Source organism: Malurus melanocephalus, unplaced genomic scaffold, assembly GCF_030028575.1.
Source record: "Malurus melanocephalus ecotype Western Australia unplaced genomic scaffold, MMel_1.1 scaffold_68, whole genome shotgun sequence".
In the NCBI taxonomy this organism is placed as follows: domain Eukaryota; kingdom Metazoa; phylum Chordata; class Aves; order Passeriformes; family Maluridae; genus Malurus; species Malurus melanocephalus.
In genome coordinates, this window is record NW_026623300.1 from 640,571 (window position 1) to 663,304 (window position 22,734).

General features: G+C 38.0%; 1 protein-coding gene across 1 annotated transcript in view; it reads left to right on the forward strand.

Annotated features, from left to right (window-relative positions):
• The window catches only part of GRID2 (glutamate ionotropic receptor delta type subunit 2), a 659,493-nt gene that overhangs the window by 524,867 nt on the left and 111,892 nt on the right, over nucleotides 1-22,734 (forward strand). The window contains exons 9-11 of the mRNA XM_057366575.1: nucleotides 676-777; nucleotides 9,902-10,099; nucleotides 17,533-17,845. Coding sequence (XP_057222558.1) covers nucleotides 676-777; nucleotides 9,902-10,099; nucleotides 17,533-17,845 — 613 coding nt within the window. The remainder of the gene's footprint in view (nucleotides 1-675; nucleotides 778-9,901; nucleotides 10,100-17,532; nucleotides 17,846-22,734) is intronic.

The window sequence follows — 22,734 nt, forward strand, 5'->3', positions numbered from 1 at the left end:
AGTATCTACCAAACTCAGAATGAAAGGCAGATAATCCTAAAGAGATTCCTGAGCAAAAACTTTGTCTACAGAAACCTTCTTTTTCTGCATTTTCTATTGCAATATTCTCTCAATACTGTGATGTACCTATACAGTGGTCTTTTCCTTGATCATCTTTAAATGGGAATTTTAACCTGGTTTAAAATCACTCCTGTTTCATTAGCAATTAGTAGTATAAGCTTTAATTAAAGCCAGTGTAATTCCTTTTGTCAGAGCTCCACTAGGAAGGATGCRCTGGAGCAGACAGCGTACTAAAATAATGGTAGCTATTATATCTCCAATTAGTGTATTACTGAAAGTAAGGTAGAAATATTGTTACAGCTACAGTGCATTTTAAAAGYTTTTCAGTAATATAGAAGTCCTCTCTGACCTCTTTTAAGGCAATGCATATAACCCCAAATCCTGTATGCTGTCATCCATTGCCCACTGGTATTTAAAACCAAAACCTTGTATCCTTAATTGCTTCGTTTTCAGTTTAGAGATGAATCTGTGCACAAGCCTTTCCCTGAGTTTCCATCCCATTGATTCCAGAAGGTATTCTGTGTATTTCATACGTTCCTGCTCGAAGCCACCTAAGAGGAATGACCAGCGAAGTTTTATAGGCAATGAGGAAATAATCACTGTTTTCTCTTTTAGCTTGGCTGCTGGAATCCTGTCACTGGGCTGAATGGRTCCCTAACAGACAGAAAGCTGGAGAATAACATGCGAGGAGTGGTTCTGCGTGTGGTGACTGTGCTGGTAAGCAGATGCTCATCTTCTTGACTAGTAGGAATGTATTTTCTTCCTCTTCCCTCATCTTTCTGTTAAGTACACCATTTTACCAAGAAAGGAGTTGGCATTAGAATGTCTGATTTAAGCTGGTTAAAAAGAAAAAAAACAGAAAAATTGATCATTTTCCACAAAATAAAATCATTTATCAGTACAGAGCATTTCAGACTGAATCAAACACTTAAAACCTGTTTCTTACAAAAGCACATTCTAAATTATGTAACACAAGCATACAAGCTGATAAAGGGCAACTTCAAGTGCCCTGTTAGCTAAAGTTACCTGGCTGAAGCTCTAAACTATTCCATTCCAATCACTTTGGCAAAAGGAGTGCAGTCTGACACAAATTATAGCATTCAGAAATTATTCAATGTCATCTTAAGGCAAGTAAYGTTAATTTGGTAAAACATCTGCTGTCCCATCCTAGCTTTACTTCAGCCAGGTTCTTCCCCTTAGTCAACATCTTGTGTTAAGCAGCTGCAGGAAAATTCTTGGTTTCACGCTGAATGTACAATGTCTACCAAAATAGGAAGGTACTTCGTGTTGCRAGGCCATTGTGTTCCCCACCATAAACTCTGCATCAGGAGAAGCTGTTAAGAGTGGAAAAAAATTAAGAAATAAAGAAAAAGAAATTAATATGAAATATAGAAATATATCCCTCTTTACACCAATGGCCAAATGCAAAGTTAATCCAAGGCTGCAGAGCATTGAAGATGATATTGAGCTTTTTCCCTCTTGCTACTATCTGCTCGTGTTTGAGGGCCTGASACTTGTTTATAAAGACAAGACAAGAGGAGTTTTCACAGCTTTCACTGCTGACAGTGCACAGTGAAGGAAGAGCTCCATYTGGGGTGGCAAGTGAAATCACCAGAGCCTTTCAGTGCCACAGAGCAGTTTTGTACCCCCTCCAGTTATTTTATGGGTATTTAAACACCTTTGTCTGTCAGGGTGAACATTCTGTTCCAGCTCTTAGTGCACTAGAGAACATCCTGTGATAGTATCTACAAAAGACAAAACAAATCAAACAACAAAACAAATAAAAAACAAATAAAAAAATCCAAAGYAACAACCAAAAAAACCCACAAACCTAAAACAAAATCAACCCAAATAACAATAGCAAAATCCAACGAAATAAGAAAGATCAATACACAGGGAAAAATAGTAACAGAGAGGGGAAGATTGTACTTAAATTGCATGTTCATCAAAATAGCATCATGGTGGCAWTGGCTGGCAATGGCAGTGTTAGTTTTGCCTGATACTCATATTAATTGGTTCCGTATAATTATCCATTGACAAAAATGATCTGTGGATTTTGCTTAGAGAAACAAAGTTGTTCTTTCCTCTCTCCCTACTGTTACTCGTTTATCCCCAGTTATCTTAGGTACCTTGCCAGAGAGCATTCTTCTTTCACATTATTATAGCATGAATACTTATCAGATTGCAAAAAAAAAAAAACCAAAGCAAAACAAAACAAAAAAAAAACCAACCTAGCTAAGATGGTAGGAGTCTCTATTAATAATAACAGAAAAGACAGACATTTAAAGTTCAACACAGAGCACATCTCTGCAATAGTTTTATATCTACTGGATAAGACAAAACTGGGGATTTATATTTAACCTGTGTGATAAAGATGTGTGATTCTTATTGTTGGTGTGAAAGCAGGAGGGATTTCACCAATTTACTTTATTTTAGTGCTGATCTTTATTATATTTTCTCTTCCATCTTTCTCGCTCTTCTTCAACTAAGTCAATACATTTCTGTTAAAAGTAAAGAATCTATACAGACTGTGAATGATTAGTTATTGTTAACTAATTCTGCCAGTTTCCAGCAATATGATTTTGATTTAGGGAAACAAGTATTAAAATTAAATAATAATRCCTTTGAATATTAATAGGTATCTTTTTCATTAAGAGTTGAGAAGTTTACTAATTTTGTATATTTATTTTGTTAATAGTTCAAATCTCATACTTTGCTAGATAGCAACCCTTCTCGTCCAACTTCATGTTGTTATGCCTTCAAGTTGAAAAGGACTTGTTCTAAAACTTGTAGTGGAATTTGAGAGGATAGTAAATTGCAACACCTGGGTTTGTACCACATTATACTAATGAAAAGAAACATTCTAGAGTCTGAAAATCATAAATGACTATGAACTATCTCCCCAGTCTTTCAGTAAGCAAATGCTGAACAATTCCCATCATTCRCATCCATCTACTAATTCCTTTCACTAAGTAAATTTAAAAATTATGGGCTACATATCTGCAGACCCAACCCAAAACCTTTTTGTGAGTATGACAGAATACAGCATAGCCCGAAACTGGAAATCATCTGGTTTCACTTGGCAAAGAATCCTGGCTCCTCTRTAGTAAATGTAAATGCTCTCTTTTGCATAAATAGCAATAAGAAGTATTTCTCTTTATTCTGAGGACAACTATGGTCATGTTTGTGTACAAGTAATTCGATGTTTTCATCAAAGTTGTATTAATAACGCGCTTTCTACATTTCTAGAAAAGGTTTATTTTGTCTAACTTAAATATCAGATGTCTCTGTCTTGAACTGCTTCCACACATAAAGCTGAAGTTTGAACTTTGTGTTTGACAAGTTGCTCTTAAGTTCAAGTCACTTGCTGGTGAATTTCTGAAATGTATTCTGAGTTTCTGAAATRTAGTGCAATCAAAGGTCAGCACAGTAGTTCCAAACAAATTCAGRGTGTTTTGAATGAACAATTGCTAAGAACAAATTTATCTATATATCCATTTTGGTTTATGCTCTTTTTCTATTGTTCAGTTTTATTGAAAAAGACCTAAAATTCAGCAGATATTCTCATAATACTATTTTACTATCCATGGCACTTATTGAATTATTCATATGAATATTAAGACATTGGAAATGGAATGACATTTGGCCCATTKGACATTGAATAGGCCAGCAGATATTTATAAAATCATATTTCTAAAAAAGCCCCTGTTGTTTGAAAAAGGAAAAAGTTTGATTTTCCCTGTTTTAAAGCATTAACACCTTGACTGAAAAGTACAGAGCCTTATGCATAATATCCTGATGGTGCAAAAGATATTTGTGACTCTACATGAAAATTCAGAACAGCTCCCAGACAGGAATGTGTTTTCATATCTGGAGGGTTCTAAGAAGGCAAGCAGGATAAAGGAAAGCAAGATGACAGCAAGGCATGCTGAATTATGTGCTGCCATACATCCCTGTACAATATATTTGGAGAGTTATTACCCGGGTTACTCACACGGAGCTGCAGGTCTGTCTCCCTTGGCTGCCGGTGGGCACTGTGGGGCAGGATGTAGTGAAAGAACTGGCAAAAGGGCAGATAAGCAAAGAAAAAAAAATAATTAAGAGCTATCATTTGTACCATGGAAAATGTTCTCATACATGGACTAGTTTAATTCTCAGTGGTTGGTATCAAATTCATGAGCATTTGTTGCCCCGATTAGAAAAGAAAGACGTTTGAAAGCAAGACAGTGTCATTAGGGACATGAGCTGGCAGGAGGTCTACATCTTCAGTCCCTTTTGCTGTTGAATTTACCACTCAGAGAGAAGATGAAAAGTAAGATAYCAAGATAAAGGCCTGGTTTCAAAAGCTGAAGCTGTCTGGGATTTGACTTCCAACACTGGCTTAAAGAGAGTAAAAAAAAAAGTTCTTTCCAAGAAGCTGGAGTAACTTGCAGAGTGATTGGGAAAAGGACAGGCATAAGAAAGATGAAATAAAACAGTATTTAAGCATATGCAAAGGAACAAACAGTCAGAAGTGACAAAGGATTAAAAATGTCAGGACAAAAACATCAGAGAATGACTGTACAATAGAAATGAACTTCAGGAAAGATTATGTGCAAGATACCTCATAAAATATTGAATACATATTTTATAATAGTGTGGAAAAGTCTCATAGATAATGTTTCTTATACTTTCTYCCAATATTTTTGGTGACCACTTTTCTCATTCAGTCCCCATCCCATTCCCTATTTTCATGACTGAATGCTGTGGGCTTCTGTAAAGTATCTTTATTCTGTCAAGCAGCACTTTCCTGAACTAGTGCCTGCAATCTTTTAAGAAAAGTAGTTTTAATTGAGGCAAATTATATATTGCTCTCTGTATTGGTATATTGGACTGCAGTAGTACCCAAAATAGTAATAATTAAAGCCATTATTAAAAGAGCAGAAAGAGTTGCTTGATAGAGGCAGAACCTGTCTTTCTGTTCCTCTTCCTCCACCTGTACAAGGGCCAAATTTAAATTGTTACTGACRGGGCACAGGCCTTTTTTAATAGTTATTTTATGTCACTTTGAGCTACCTAGCTTGTATTAAAACAGGTCATAAACCTTACAGTTATTCACGCTGCACATGCCTACTGTGAGCATTCATTTGACAAGCTTTAATCTCACAGCCTGCTGGGAAACCCAGCACCTTTTTTTTTCAATTATTATTATTTTCAATCCATTTTTCTAAAGCAGCAGGTATTATACACTAGGTAAGGTGGATATCAAGCAATTCAAATGTTTTGGGACCTGGCTGGGGCCACAGCTTGACAGCAAGGTAGGTGCAATGCAAAGCCCAGTAGGACAAACCTAACTCATCTCTGTGTCAAGGGCTGCCTCTCAGGGCTCCTTGGCTCTTATCTCCTTGCTGACCCTTACCCATCTGCTCTGCAGGCATATTTGCATTCCAGAGCAATTCACACCATTCACAGAGCAAATTTGACTTTTAAACAGAAAGAGGTTCTTACTCTCACGGTAATTATCCTTCCGTGCTCTGTGGAAGATGGAAAAGGAGGTGAMCTTCATGACAGAGGCTGGTATGAAYAGGAGCCCTTGCAAGGCTCCAAAAGGAGAGCAGTGTAGGTCCCGGCAGGTTAGTGTACCCATACCACATTTCTGCTAATTCAAGTATCTGAGCTAGCTCCATTAAAGCCACCGTTGTACTCTTCAGACATGCTCTAAAACACTCCAATCAATTCCAGTCTCAATCCATACTCCTATCATATGGTTCAGAAAGAGCTGTTACCTGCATTAAGTTATTTTGAATTAAAATCAATACACAAAGCTTGGCAGCATCCTAATAGACCATTGCTGTAGATCGCTGTGAAAGAAGTCTTAGTCCTGTTGCTGAGAAATGGGAGGACCTGGGAAGAGGGTTTCACATTCTTTGTCTGTTTCTTTTAAACTGTGCTAAAGACTGTAATAAGTCCAGAACCATTTCACTTAGGAGGAAAAAATACTCTTTAAAATACTGTAAATGAAAAAATAAACTTCATGTCTTGTTGAAGAWAACTATAAAAATATCATCCAAAAATGTAGCAGACTAACTGTATGTATAAGAATTGTGGTAGGCAAAGGCCAAATGTAAAATCCCCTTAATTTTTTTTTTCCATTTCTGGGATGTGAATGAGCTTCTTGCTGTAGATAAGGTGACTTTTCTGTTAGTTCTGACTTTCTAATCAATCTGTTTGAAAAGCACAGATCAGAGAGCAGTGGTTTTTGGTGCTAATACAGCACCAAAAGCCCATTGGCACAATAGGATATYGAATGAGTATAGTATTTAATTATCCAGGATCTTGAAGATTTGAAACCTTCATGTTTGTTTTACTGTTATTAAGGCATGGGGAATGTATTTAGTTTTGCAGCAATTTTATAACTTGATAGTGGGATAATTTCTGTAATGAAAGAATAAAATGTTTCAATTAAATTTTGGTCATTGATTCTAACATGAATTATGTACATTGTTGTTCAATTAAAAATAACAAGCTRCTGTGCTGTTCCTAGCCAAATAAAATCCCCAAAACAGTGGTCAATAAAGCACTTGAGGAAATTAATATTTGGAGATGCATATTTCACTAAAATCTTTTAGGGAAGGAAAGGCAAAATKACTAACATTTAAAAGGGGTACATTAATTAATTTATGAGTCAAGGAAAAAGTGATTTTGACTAACAAGACAAGTGATTTTGACTTCCAAGCACCTTATGCTTGGAAATATTTTGGTTATAGTCTATCAGACTTAATGTTTCCTGTGGGTTGTAATGGCTCTGCTTCGTCATCCAGCAGCCATTGGAAGGGAGTTGAGAAATCTAGTAATGAGAGTGAATTTCAGTTTGGGGAGCAGTTTCTTAACATTTGTGGGGAATGGGAGTTTTTTAAGTGAATATTTGCTTCTTGAGATTGCCAAGGCTCAGCCTGGCCTATAGGAATCATTTAATGTTCCTGTCCACTGTTTCTAAAGTCAGTGTCAACAACTGAGCTTCATTTCTTGCTTTCTTTTTTTCTTTTTCTTTTCGCTACCATCAGTAGAGAAAAAGGGAAAATTTAATAAATGCAGAGTCCTACTGAATGAATACAGTGTCACTATGAAAGTGTTATATTCCAGTGTGTCAAGAAATTTTTGATGAGTAGATACAGAGGTCATTTTCAATAYGCTTTTTGAATTCTAACCACCCATATAATTACCTAATTTCAAAACYCTCTTCATAGAATCATTTAGATTGGAAAAGACCTTTAAGATCATCAAGTCCAGCCATTAACCCMRCWYTGCCAAGTCCCAAARTGCCACATCTACRCATCTTTATATTGTCTCCAGGGATGGTGACTCCACCACTTCCCTGGGCAGCCTGTTCTAYACCTTGACAATCCTTTCAGTGAAGACATTTTTCCTAATATCTAAAGTAATCCTCCCCTGGCAMAACTTTAGACCATTTCCTCTKGTCCTATAGTTTGTTTCTTGGGAGTAGAGCCCAATCCCCACCTTKYCACAACCTCCCTTCATGTMCTTRTRGAGARCAGTRATGTCCCCYTGAGCCTCCTTTTCTCCAGACTAAACACCCYCAGCTCCCTCAGCTGCTCCTCATCAGAGCTGTGCTCCAGACCCTTCYCCAGCTCCATTGCCCTTCTCTGGACTCACTCCAGYMCCTCAGTGTCTTTSTTTTGGTGAGGGGCTTAAACCTGARCAYRGSAATTCTTCCAAACATAGTACAAGGACATAAGACTCCAATGTTAGTTGTAAGTCCCAGTGGCGATTGTTTTCTCTAACCTCAAAAGCCAGTAACCTTCTCTTTACTGAATATTTTCTGTATAGTGCCCTGGCTAGGAAGTCTTTCTGTCCATGCTAAGGGGCAAAAAGGATTCAGCTGACCAAGAAAGTCTCAAAATAAAGCCACAGAATCCATGATTGTAATTGCAGAAAAAAAAAAAATTTACCTTATTGGCCATTCAATGATCTCCTAATGAAGTGATTGGCATGGGTAAAATCATGAACAGCTGAGCTAAGACCACCCCTTCCTTGTAAACAGCCCACAGAACACACCTTTTTTCTTCTCTCATGTATTTCATTATGGTGCTGTATTTAAGATCTGAATGGTTCCTCTCTGTTCTTTCCATAATGTTTTCTGTAATTTATTCAAAAAGAGGTGATCTGTGCAAAAATACTAAGCCTTTAAAACTGGATTTTCATTGTGGAACTAAAAGATTACTATCAAAGCTTGGAATTTAGAATCACTACTGACTAAAAACCATCGCAAATAGAGACTCTGGGTTTAGAGAACTGAACTTCTGAAAAGCAATCATTCTCCTCTTCTCCCTCCCTGCCTTTTCTAAGGCCAAAATTTATTGCTTGACTTTATCATCCACATCTGTAGCACAGCTACAAGCAAATGTTTCTCTTTGATTGTCCAATTAATTAACACAACCAAGTTAATCTCAGCCCTAATTGTTCTTTTCTGCTATTAACTTTAGTATTGCTCCTTCTGTTTTCAAGCGTGAAGGTCTTCTGTGCCCAAAATCTTTTCTCTCATTTCATATTTTTAACTTTTATTAGGGTGTATAGTAAAGGATGTGAAAAGATTAYTTCAAACCAGCTGTTGTATCCTAATTATTGGTACATCTGAGAATTTTATCAGAGTAAATAAGAACTGTATTTTGTACTTTTMAATAATGAAGCATTTAGCAAACTGTGGCCAGACTAGGTTAATTTTTGCTTGGAATTTGAATTTAGGAGAGGTCATGGCTAGGACCCAGAGATAAGGCTRTACCATCTCGCATCAGTTTCCGGGGATTCTGTGATGTTAAATTATATCACTCTTGATATGTAGCATGTTGTTAACATGTATCAGTATTAATGTGTGGCGTCTTCCTTAAAACATGCCATAACAGGGAAATTAATGGAGACAAACATTTTCATGAGCTACTTCCCCTAAGTACTCATACTATCACRTCATCTTGCCCAACTTGTTCCTTTTTTATGCTATGTTGCCTTGATCATGTGTTCACCTTTATCCTTCCTAAGATGTGCCAGTCTAGCATTTTGCAGTTTGTCCTGCTTTGGGGGGGTGTAATCACCTCTGAAGCCAGGCTTTGTCTTCCTACAGCCATAAAAAGCAATATGCACAGCTTCACCCAAAAAACCTTTGCCTCCTGGCTTTCATGTTGCTGCAGSTGGTACTGGCTGTGTGGTCCTTAGCTGTCCACCTTTCAGTACCAGCTTTGGGTGTCTGTATGTATCCTTTATGAYGGCCATCTTTTAGAGGAATATTTAGCAATCATTTTTATAGACAACCTTAACTACWATAGTTGATTGTCCCTAAACTCATCAAATGGAATTTCTTTGGACAGAACTATTTAAATTTCACTGGCCTATATTGAGGTTACARTACAAGGACAAGAACAATTCATGTTTCAGTTTTGGCATGTTTTTCTTTCCTTCCAACATGAATTAGTGGTTGCATTAGGTACAGTGTTTGCCCAGCTAGGGCAAAATGGCAGTGCTGTCGAATTTTCTATATTTACAGCCAGATGTCTGTCCTGCTGACCATAAGTGTGGTCAGCTGGCATTCCTAGAAAGCATTTCAGTTGAAATGTTACAGCAAAAGGTCTACTTCTGAAATATAAAGTAGAGAATAAAATTTCTCTGTTGAAGGAAATCCAAAACGAAATAGCATTTCACAGAATTTAAGGGGCACTGCTAACAATATATTTTAGGAGATTTTTGTATGAATAATATTTGAATAGTTCTTCCTTTATTTAAAAACAAACAGCACCTAAACATGGCATKTCATTGCTTTATTAACAGATTCCTCCTTTGTTTTTTTGTTTAGGAAGAGCCCTTTGTCATGGTGTCTGAAAATGTTCTGGGAAAACCAAAGAAGTATCAGGGCTTCTCAATAGACGTGTTGGAAGCWTTGGCCACTTACCTCGGCTTTAAGTATGAAATTTACGTAGCACCAGATCACAAGTATGGGAGTCCTCAGGATGATGGGTCGTGGAACGGCCTGATAGGAGAACTGGTGTTTAAGGTAAGCCCATTAATAATTTACTAAATAAGGTCATGTGATRAGGCTATGCAATATGTGGTATGTTTTGTTTGCATCAGCCAGTAACCTTTTTTATGAGTAATTGATAGGACTTTTTTTCAACACTTGATGGTGTGCATCGGGCAGTACCAAAAAAACTGGAAATAACAAACGCTGTAATGGTAGCTGTTTAAGAAGCAGGGCAATCTCTTTTTTCCCCAACCAAAGTAAAATCTAAATGCAGTCAAATAATGGGATGCACAGCATCCTAATTAGTTTGGCAAGACCTGACACAAATGGGTTGAAGAGGCTGTTCAAAAGAGGAAAAATTGGTGTTGCAGTAATTAGTGATACATTACATAAATAATGTATAACACTTAGAAAAATGTTGGTGTGATGAATGCATGAAGTATATAATCAACAGAAAATGTTTTATTGATATATAATAACACATTATGTAGAWGTATGAATCAAGAGTAATATATTATCTATTCTGTAATTAATAAACCAGTTAGACTACTTAATTTGACTTCATTTGTTCCATATTATATCATAAATAAATTGAACCAAATGAATATGCAATGTTTTTCTTTTTTTTCTTTTTGCCCACTCCTCACATCCAATCTGTTTGCAGTTTCTCCCATTGAGAGGAAAAAGACTAGGCAGACTTTATTCTGCCTATGCCTCATTTGTACCATGAATATATGCATTTTATTTGCTCTTAATTAACATGAAGAGGCAGCTTTTACAATTATAGAGACCTACATTCATTGTGCTTCCTTAAAGAACTGCAGTAAATATTCATGTAAATAACTTAGACACTGGTTGTAGAAGTGTTTTTCCAAATCTGGAGGTGGAATTTAATTCATAAGCACTGCAAAYGGTGAGGAGCATCCTGGTCAGATACAGGACTTAAGTCTTGCAATAAGGAAAAAGAAAATAAATCTTTAAAAAGAGAAAATATTAACCTCTGTGGGTTAAAGAAAGTATTAACCTTATGGGTTAAAGTTTTAAGTTGGTAAGTTTAACCTATTCTGCCTTCCTGAACAGCAGGAAGCCTGTTGGAATGGAAAAAAACAGYCACTCATTCTGTGCCCATAGCACAATTCATATATCTACACTGTAGTAATAAACTTCCTTTGCATCTCCATATGTCCTTGTGAAGCTGGAAGSTGGAACTGTGTATTCATAAATGGTAAGAAGCTGGAGACAGTTAGAAAAGTATATTTTCCATCAYCTTTTAAACCTTGACTAAAAATCCCTCATATGATTTTGAGATGTAAGACCACAATGGACAATTGATTTATTTTTAACCATTCTTTCTGCCTCTAAATTTGTTTTTATGCTACACCTACTCCTTCAGTTCTCATCAGGCCGCTGCATAGCATAAACTGGAGGAGTCTCAATCCTGGATGGTCTGGAAATGAAAGTGGGCCTGGAATGTTTTTTTATTTATTTGCAACAAGTGATTCTTCCAGCAGAACTCATAACAACTGAAATGGCTCAAAGGAAAAACATGTATGGCATTCTTGTCSCCTGGGCAGGCAGGGATTCAAAGGAATAGCTCATTTAAGGTGGTAGCCACCCAGATCTGTAAATCAATGTCTCAAGTGCAACAGATTTACCAGTCTGTTATTATTTTGCTGTAAATGAGTCTTCAGGGCCAAAGTCTTCATGAAATCTTTCTGTGCCATTACAGTGTGTAAAGACTTAATGGAACTGCATTTGGAATTCAAAACTCGTGTTTTCCCTATGCTACGGCAGTGTATCATTTTTCATCTTCCTTACCCTTAGATAATTAATTAGCAGTTAAGGTTCACTGTGTTCTTCTCTCCCATTCTCTGTCCCTCTTAAGGCAAAAGAACCTCTGGGCGAGCCGCCAGTGTCTGTCCACCCCTGACCAAGTGCAAGCTGTTCTTGAAAGGCTGCTTTCTTATTTGCTGTGAACYGAGTTCTGCTCCCAGTACCCAAATTTCCATCCGCTTGGCAACCTTATAAGGGGAAGTAAAGGAGCAGAGCATAGTTTTAAATTAAAGACCTAACCTGTTTGAAACACAGCGTTTCCTTGTTTTCCCAACCAAGTTTTGCATGATAGTCTGGCCAACAAGTGGAGGAATTCCAGAAACAGTGGGAGTAGTCTTTCCCTGTTAGTGTGTCAGCCAGAAATGAGCTCTGCAAAAGACAAGTCTCACTCAAGGGTAATGGAAAATAGCTGCCTTCTCTTTTTGAGTGCACAGAATCATACAACCATTTAGGCTGGAATAGACCTTTAGATATCGAGTCCAACTGCTAACCYGGCACTGCCAAGTCAATCACTGAACCATGCCCCGAAGTGCCACATCTACTTGTCTTTTAAATACCTCCAGGRAGGGTGACTCAGACACTTCTCTGGGCAGCCTTTTCCAACAGTTGGCCACCTTTTCTGTGAATGAAGTTTTCCTGACATCTGCTGGCTCAACTTGAGGCCATTTCCTCTTGTCCTATTGCTTGTTACTCGTGAGATCAATCCCCACCTTGCTGCAACCTCCTTTCAGGCAGTTGCAGGGAGCATCTCACTGAGAAAGGTGTCTGTGGTCACTGCAGATGTGCCATGTGAAACAGCAGTTGCTGTAGCAACCACATGATCTCTGTGTTCCAGATCAATATTCAGTGCTTGCATTAATCATCTCCAGCATGCAGCAGTCTCTGGTGCAGCCCTGCTCTTGTTTGCAGCAGCCCTGCTGGAGTTGGATGGCAGGGCAGGAGCCCAGCTGTGCCAAGTACATGCCCTGTGCCCACAGCTGGCTCCGCAGACGTGACATTGTGCCAAGTTCACTCCGTTCCAGCTTCAGAGACAGGGTTTCTGTTGGCTGCTAAAACAGGGGTTGGAATCAGCAGAACATAGTAAGTGGTCTTTAATTTGAACTTGGAAACTGATTCAAAGCTCCCCTACTTTGACAGTCAAGACCAATATTAGGTACAGACTTTGTCCATGCAGCTTTTCTAGTCAAAATAACCTGAAAGTAGTCATGCTATACAGTTTTCTGCCTGCTAAACATCTGAACCAGGTGATCTTCAGAGAATAAATGCTCTTTGAGAGAAGCACGTGGTGCTCTTGTCCCTCTCCTGTCAAATGACCAGGGCTCTCACTGCATCCTCTAGAGCTTCATCGCACAAATAGGATTAGTTCAGRGAGCAGCAGCCCTCCATGAAGAGGCTAAAACCATCTCAAGGGAGCAGTGCTTTGCCACAAATCTTTCTCATACTGTTAATTATCTGTGTCTTCTCACAKTGATTTCTTTAGTCGCCCTCTGTCCAGATTGCCTGAGGGATGAGGCTGTGTGACAGGCAAGAGAAGTGGCTTATGCCACYTCTGGGAGAGCACAGGCAGCTTTGCAGCATGGCTCTGGGCTTTCTGGTGATACTCACCTCCGTCAACCATTGCTTTCCACATCTTGCCATGCTACCTTGATTGCAAGGATTTTTTTTTTTTTTTCCAATGGAGAGCCACGAGGAAGCAAATAGTATAGGGAAAACAGCCTGATTTCACTTGGGTCCGTCAGAAAAGGAAAAATCCAGGCTTAATCATTTCTGAGAGAAACTGCAAATCAAGTAGGAGCCTCTTACAAGGTTCTTTTTTTRTTGCACCTTCCTAAGGGGAATAGCATGAGAAGGAAAAAAAAACAGAAAAGACAGCATGAGAAGAAAAAATAATAGCTGAGTAAAAGGAGAATTATTTGGATGAATGTGTATTGAGTAAAAATGKCTCTCTGATTGGTTTTTGTTTGTCCATATTAATAACTGTGTAATGTGGGACTGCGTCCCGTCACTTCTACCTTTTGCTAAAACTTGATTTAACATTGAAAATGGATAAAAAGAAGGGCCTCATAGGACCAGTTTAGAACACCTTCATTCATTTTCCCTGGTTTTGATCATGAACCACAGGAATCAGCAGAAGATTGGTTTCCATGTATATGAGATGTGCTTGCTAAAGCAGTAGCTTAGGGACATTTCAGGGATTTCTAGGCTTTGCTGATAAGCTGGTTCTRTGACACCAATAGAAATGCTATGAGACCCATTTGGTCATTTCTGTTGGATTTTCTCATTCTGGTAATGTTGCTCTACAATGGCCTCGGGAGAACTGCCGCTGAGGAAGATAAATATAAATTCCTAAGCAGGTCACACAAAATAATGCCCTCCACTGTTTTTTTCAATCCGTTTCCAAAGTCACTGTTTCATTCATGAGAAATGTGTAAGACAGTCAGGGTTTGATTTTGGCACTGCAAAAACTTAGTGAGTGGAGAGCTATAGATGTTCATAATTCAGATTGGCAGCTTTGTATCTAAATATTGACATAATTGCATGCACTCGCCTTTCAATCTCAAAAGCACTAAGTGAACCTTTACTTCTTCAAACTGATGTCTTTTCTGATCCAATCTGACATGTTAATGACAAGCATTTAATTTTTTTCATCTTCCAATTTTGAAACAAGATGACAGAATCTATATGTAATCAAGAATGCTCACTATCAGTAAATCAAGTATCGAATGAAGCTTTAGTTTGGGTTTGCRTTAACATGTAGTTTTCTGGGAAACTGATGTTTATGATCCAATTTAAGAATATGAGTTTTCATATTTCAGTGTAGCTTTTTTTTTTTTTTAACAGCTGAACACTGGAATGTTAAGAAGTCAGGATTTATGTCTCTCCTTTCTGCTTTTCACTTTACTACTTCTCAAGAAATAAAGACACATAGAATCACAGAATGGCTTGAAGATCACCTAGTTCCAACCCTGCTGCCATGGGCAGGATATTTTTCACACCATCACAGTCCTTCCTTGAACACTTTCAGTGATGGGGCTYCTCTGGGCAACCTGTTCCACTGTCTCACCACCCTCACAGTAAAAAATTTCTTTCAAATATCTTATCTACACCTACTCTCTTCCAGTATAAGACATTTCCCCCCATCCTGTCATTCCAGACCATTGTGAAAAAAYATCGCTCTCCATCTTTCTTGTAGGCTCCTTTCAGGTACTAGAAGGCTGCAATWAGGTCACCTCAAAGCCTTAATTACATATGTAGCATATAAAGTAGCAAGACATAATTATATCACAACGTTGCTGCAGTACAGCAAAGGAAACGCAGCATTTCTATTCACACAATGTTGTTCCACTGTCACAGTTGGCTGATAACTGGAGTGGAACCATMATTCTGGGCAATGTGGAGAGGTTTCTTCCCAGAGATGCAAGCTACAAGTATTGTTTCCATAGATCCGATGTGGTCTGTTTTTTTCATGTAATCTTCTTCAGTGTATTTAATGGAGAAAAAAAAAAAAGTTTTGGTGTAAAAAGCAGGGGGAAAGCAGAAGAAAATTCTGTTAGTCATACAGTCAGCTATTATTTGGTAAAAGTATCTTTACTGGTGTACATTGCTTTTCAATGGAGAATCTGTAAGCATCTTACAACAGGGCAACTGGAATGAGYAACTTAAAATGATCAGGATGGTAGGGAAATATTTTAGTAATATGCTGATAATTAATAACCCAGCCAAGTTAATGACAGAGGCTGAGTCTAGGACCTTTTGTTTCCACGTGTTCTCCTTTACCCCTAAATTTCTATTTTTCTTTTTGATATACATTCAGGGGAAAAARCCCCAAACCTATGCTATTCATTAAATACAATCCTAATTTCATGTTTGAMAACTATTGGACTTTTATATTTGTAAATTCTTTTAGAAGCATATTTGTATTCACAGTTGTGGAAAACAGTTCAAATGATGGCTGGTTTGCATGTTGCTCTTTGGAGCTAGGAGTTGACTGTTAGCAGATGCTGTGAATCACTCGAGTCACTCATTGAGCAGAAGTTTTATGAGAGGATAGAAACTCTCAGATAACCTGAATGTTTCCATGGATAATTTGTAATTACCGAGTTCACTGCTGCCCATGGGCAAAGGGCAGTTGGGTCATCACTCACAAAAATTTGTTAGGAAGGGACCTGAAGTGAGTTCATGAAGCCATGCTTTCAGCTCTGCTCATCAACACAACTTCACTTATGACGCTGGAGAATTTAACACACAAAGTAAAGCTGAAGCTCTAATTCATAGCTTTTAAGAAAATCAATATTTTCAAATTCTTTTTTTGTCCAAATCACCAGGCTTCCAGCTATCCTCTGCCATTTTCTCAAGCCAGTGAACAATCAATATAAAGTTAAAGTAACATCATTTAAACTGAAGTCTTAAGTGCCCTGTGATTAGGAAGTAGGTTTGTACCATGGTCTGCAGAGTGTTTTGCACATCATACTGAAAGAGCCCGGTTGATTTACAAAATTTTCTAATCAGTTTCAGCTGCCATACCTTCCCACTCAATATTTCAAATTACATTTCTAAGGAACTAGGAATCCCTGCCTTCTCTGGGCAAAAAGAAAGAAATTCAAGAGAGTTAATAAAATTCGACTCAGTACTTTCAAGTTTTTGTCCTCTCCTAACCCCCTTTCAAAAGACCACACACACCACTTTAGACAGAACTAAAATGGATTCAATTGAGCTGTAGTAGAAGTTTAAATATTTTAAGTATTCTTTTGTCATATTAAAACATCTAGAATTTGTGGTCTTRCCGCTTTTTAAAATGGTATTCATGTGTCTGCTTTAAATAACCTTTCTTGTTTTCACTGAAGTTCTAATTGTACCTGTGAAAAGTAAAGGAGCACCTGCTGTAGTTGTGCCCGGTGTCCCTGGAGACCTAATACACAGTGTGAAATACAATGATTAGAGCGAGAAATGTTATTCATCCTCTTCTTATCTGAAATGGGTTCTTCAAACTATAAAAAAATGGAAATGGCACAAAGCAAGTCCAGGGTAGCTGCAGGACAGGYTGGCATTGCTGGAGGAATTGCTTATCAGGAGGATATAGAGGAATTAATTGTAAAGGAACTGCRTGCATTATCTGCTCTTCTGCACTCTAGACTTGGCAGATAAAATTGATGATTTATGGAATTTCAGGTACTCCTGGGGTAGTAGCCCTTTGTTATGATCATCAAATAATAATCAAATATTTGATAAATTTGGCTCTGTCAGGCAGTTTGCTATTATTGGATCTGCTATGCACAAAATCTGCCTTTTGCCACAATGGCAGTGATGGCTTGAGTAAGCCAGGGTGACAAAAATGATCAAAAGTAGACTTCCTCCAGGTATTATCTGTATTCTGATTTCTTGAAAAATAACAACAAGGAGAACTGATSTGCCGGAATCCACCAAGTAAGGTTTGCTTGCAGAAACTAAGACACATAGTTTATCTGCTTTGTTCAAGCCTTAGTCCCATTTCTGTGCAATGACAGCATGTGATGCTGAACACCTTGGTCTTGCCGTCTGACTCTCCCTAAGTTCAGCTGCCGTGAATCACAGAGGTGCCACGACGCTTTTGGTAGCTCCTACTCATGTGTGTTATTTTCTCTTCCTCCCCTCAGAGAGCTGACATAGGGATCTCTGCCCTGACCATCACCCCTGACAGGGAGAACGTGGTGGACTTCACGACRCGTTACATGGACTACTCGGTGGGCGTGCTGCTGCGGAAGGCGGAGAAGACCGTGGACATGTTTGCCTGCCTGGCACCCTTTGACCTCTCCCTGTGGGCCTGCATTGCTGGCACGGTGCTCTTGGTAGGGCTCCTGGTCTACCTCTTGAACTGGCTCAACCCCCCGCGCCTTCAGATGGGATCCATGACGTCTACAACCCTCTACAACTCCATGTGGTTTGTCTATGGATCCTTCGTGCAACAGGGTAAGAGACAGAGACTCTGCCTTTGAGAGAAAAACCTGTGTATCCTCCCCATTGCTGTAGAGACCTCCCTCTTCCCTGCCTCCCTCCCACAGCCCTCAAGGAACTGGGTGCACTGGAAAGTCTAGTGCTGAAAGGTTTCCTAGACATTTGGCTGCCCAGTAGGGGAACCATGAGAAGTTTAGAGCCCTACATTCTATCTTGTTGTGATTTGCTCCTGTGTCATTACAGAAATAGAATTTTTTTCTGGGTTAAAAAAAAAAAGTGTATTTCTCACCATCTACTGGAGAAATATTCATYATTAATAAGTGCTACGTTCTTCCATAGTCAGACAGAAAGTGCTGGATTTTGAACTAAGTTTAGTCTAGTCACCAGTGCTTCCCTCCTTCTTCCAGTTTATTTCAATTTTCATATATAATGTTTAAATTCCAACTTCTCTGGGTTCTTGATTGCTTTCCCAATCCCATCTAGCATCTGGTATAGCCCAGGCTGTTCCCCAATTCTGCTAATATTCCCAGGTCCTTTGCAATCTACCTCTTCTGGCAGAGTTTTAGCTGTGCATCCTAAAGACACCAGGGACTGCAGGTCTTGGCTGGCTATACACTACTTAGAATTCTGGGCTACAGACTGGGGTTGTAATGCAAAATGGAATAAGAAAACACAGCTTAAAGAGCAAAGGAGGTTTAGATAACAACACTCAACAAAGCAGAATGAACACCTTCTTGCTTATCCATGTAATTGTTCCTCAGTCACTGCTGGCACTGCAGGTACCCCTGTTCTAATTTCACTGAGCATCTGCTCTACAAAGAGCCATAGCCACTACAGCCCCAAACTCACAGACAGTTTTTTGTATTTTAAAATTAATTTGGATGGAACACTGTAGGTAAAGGTGTCATGTTTATGTAACACTGGCACCATGCGATTTAGCATTACATTATTCATTTTTTTAAATGATCAGATGACATCCATAAAAGCTAAAGGTATCCATAAAAATCAAGTATGAAACTCCTAGAAGGAAAGAAAAGAAAAGCTAAATTAATGTCACTATCCAAAAAAAAAAAAAAGAAAAGCTTAAGCTGAGACTTTCCACAAGAGGGATGATTTTAAACACATAAAAATAGAGACATTACTTTTAAAATTATCATTTGCATTGAGTAGTGATGAGAGTTGAAGAGATGGTTTCAGGTTTTTTGTGGATTTCTTGTTTTTTTTTTTTAATTTAATGAAACCAAAGACTTCAGAGTGGGTGAGATCTGTGGAAGTTTTCTGAATGCATACAGGCAAGTTTACAAAGTTTTCTTGCTGTCCAAAATATCCCCAGTGTAACTGTTTAGGGAAGCCAGCTGCGAGAGAGCAGTTGGTCTGTTAAAGGACAAGATCCATTATTACATCTGCCTTCCTGTTAGGTCAGAACTCCTGAATTAGTTTCTTTACTCYGTGAACGTGAGTCATCCCACGCAGATTTATCAGCCTGAGCATCCCTTCTGTAYTCCCAACGTGAGTCCCTTAAAGCTTTTTGGGAGACTGCCCAGCAAAGGTGGCACAGCCAGTTTAACCACACACCTCAATCTGAGGAATTGTTACCTGGTTTGCCTCATGTTTATCCAAGGGAGGTTGTGTTGCCTTGGTTTCCTGAAATTTCCCAACTCATAGGTCCTGAGTTGTGCAGCCCACAAGGGAGCCCTTTGATAGATGCTCAGTTAGCTTAAAAAGAAAAGGATTTTTTTGGCCACTCGATGAAAAAGAGTGCTTAAGGAGGGCTTAGAGAGAAGCCTTGAATTCAGTGCGAAATTGAGGACAAAGTCAGATGAAAAGAAGTGTGACCAGGTGACAAAAGTAGCAGAATTCAATAGGCAAAAAAAAAAAAAAAAAAAAAAAAAAAAAAAAAAAAAAAAAAAAAAAAAAAAAAAAAAAGGAAGAAAAGGAATCGATTTAAGCAGATCTATATCCACTCCCCATGGTAAGGGGGACATGAGGTGCAACTCAGTAAAACCTCCTGGTGGTACAAAGCATCTGGGAGCACCAAAACTGTTGTGTGACTTCAAGGAAAGAAATTCACAAAACCTGGAAGGTGGGAGGAATTATTTGCAGAGACATCTTACCATGTGTATTTTCAAGACAACTCTGTARGATTTACTACAATAATATAAAATATTCCCTTGGCTCCTAATGAGTGAGGGAAAGCTATAGATACCTTTCTCCTTCAAGCAACAAGCAGGACTGTCCTGAATTAACTAGAAGGAAAAATGAAACACATTTAAAAGGCTTGATACTAAAATATTTCAAACTTACAAACCAACACAAACATAAAGACTCAGAAGAAGTAAAAAATTCAGGGCAAAAGAATAAGAGATCCATTTATAATGTCAGCCTGTATTTCACATTCAATTTGAATATAACAAAAACTATTTTAGCAGAAGTGTTATTGTTTACTAATCCTTGTGAAAATACAGACAAATGAAAGTAATTTTCATTGACAGGGTAACTGGCTATTGTGGTAATTTTGCCTCTGTTTTCGTTCATCAGCTCTTCATTCAGSAGAAAAACTACAGGTTTTATTTGTTTTGGAATAGTAAATCTGTTGCTATTAACAGTGATTGGTGAATCTTAAGTGCAGCAGCATGGGGCATTTCAAATGCTGTCACGTTCACTTAGGAAGTCTTTCAGCAACGATTTATAGCATGACAAGGTACTCATTTCCATTATCAAAACACAGAACCAAAGATGCTTTTATATCCTGTGCTGACAGAAGCAAAGCAGCATGAACCGAGGATTTCTTGTGCTTTGATAGTTCTGGATTCTTTGTTTGGTGCTAGCAAGTGATTTGTGGCATCATCTTCTTTTCCTTTCCTTTATACAGAGTTAAAATTTGCAAGCCTGCAGACTGGCTCCAGACCTGCCATGGCTCTGAAGACAAAAGAGCCCTCTGGTGCAAAAATAAGAGTCATTCTTTAAGGAAASTCATAGCCTGTTATGATTGAAATAAGGAGCTCATGTCTTCTGAAATAGTTAGAAACAGGGCAGATTTTAGTTCCCTGTGTCCCTTTTTATTTGTGGTCAGCCTTGACTCTCATGTTTTGTTCAAATGCTATTAGCAAGTTTTAACCTTTTGCAATTTTTGAAATACCAAAGAAAAATACTGTGTCATTGTCTATAGACAAAAGTCAACACAGATCAATCCAATGCTTTTTAAGGCAGGTCTGTAATTACTGTCATACTCAATTACAAATTTTAAGTATTTTCAGTTGTTTCYCTAAAGGTAGACTGAAACGTAATGTCACTGCAACTTGAACTCTGCTTTCAATTTCTTCCCTCCATATTACAGTAACTACTTCAGGCACCATTTTGGGACTGGTAATATACCAGTATATTTTAAGTTGCCCTTTTTATTTTATGTTCATTCACTGTAAGTATCAATCAAAAAATGTACATTTTTTTGTTAGGTACATGAGAATAAAGCTGTAATGTAACCGGGGAAGCTTAATTAATATAAAGGTATATAAATTAATCGCAAAGGGAGATTTTTTTATTCTGTACTCAAGCCCTTCATTATTAAAAAAAAATTTAGAAGGGCAGACAGTGCACTGAAATGCTTTGTCTTCCCACCCAATATACCCACTGAATCTGCAATATGTTGTGATGACTAAAAAGGCAGAGACTTCAGGATGATCTTGGCCGTGCTGCTGTGGATTGTATTAAAAGCAGATACTTCTGACTCTACAGTTGGAATTCAGGCATGAATAGTTAAGATAATATCTGTTATCTCTAGATTGTCTGTTCATCTAAAGAYGAAGCAAATCCAGGGATTCAGACTGTGGAGGATTGCAGTTGTGTTGAAATTTAGTGTCACGGCTTCTGAATTTCTTCTTTTCCTTTTGCTCATCCTAGAAAACTAATTGGCTAAAGCTCTGTATTTTGCTTCTTCTGGATATTTCCTTTTATCAGTTGTACAGAAAACTGGCTCCAGGTGACTCTGCTTGAGCAGGGTGTGTCTTAAAAGGTCCCTTTCTACTTCAAAGAGTCTGAGTGATATATCAATAATACATAATATGTAGTTTTTCCCCTGCCTTTGTTCTACTCTATATAGCCACAGTTTTTCTTCTCTTCAGCCATGGTATTGTTGCTACTCCCTCCAATTTTGCCCTTCTTAGAACTTGCCAATATTGGGAAACTGTTGAACTTTCAGAAAAGAAATTTGGGCATTCTACAAACTTTACTAAAATCTTCATCAAGATCAACTGAATCAAGTTGCTGCAATAGCCTGATGAATTTTTATACTTCCTGAGAGCCCAGTTTAATCTCCTGAAGGTTTTCTATTAACTTCCTATTAGGACCTCTTGTTACAAAACACTCTAGGGACCACTCTGCCCTCATCATTACTGGAGAAAATAAATTATTTAAGACACAGAAGTTCAAGATCATGAGTTATTCCCAACTCTTTTTGTATAATAGATCAGTTTTTGAGACAGGTGAAATGCTGCATAATTTTTTACCAAAGATTGCAAAAKAATATTTTGGGGGTTTTTGTTTTGAGGGCAGCCTCATAAATTTTGCTTCAGAATATGGTGATGAGCTTATTTAGTATAATAGAATTCAACTGAATGTTGACAAAATGAAGTCATTAGAATAAAGTCTAACTTTCTAATGAAGTTAGAGAAAATGACAGTGTTTTGTATTTGATATGAAAGACACCATCAAAGACTTCATCTGTGTCTTATCACACCCTGCTCATTTTGTTTTGAATTTTTCTGTAAGAGAAGGTTTTCCTYAACTGGCCTGGCAGGATTTTAGATTATGCAGATAAAGATGCAAGGGGCTGTTTTGTTTGGGGTCTTGTTTGGTTATTTTTTTTTTTTTTAATAATGGAAAATATCTTTTAAATGGCTGAATCA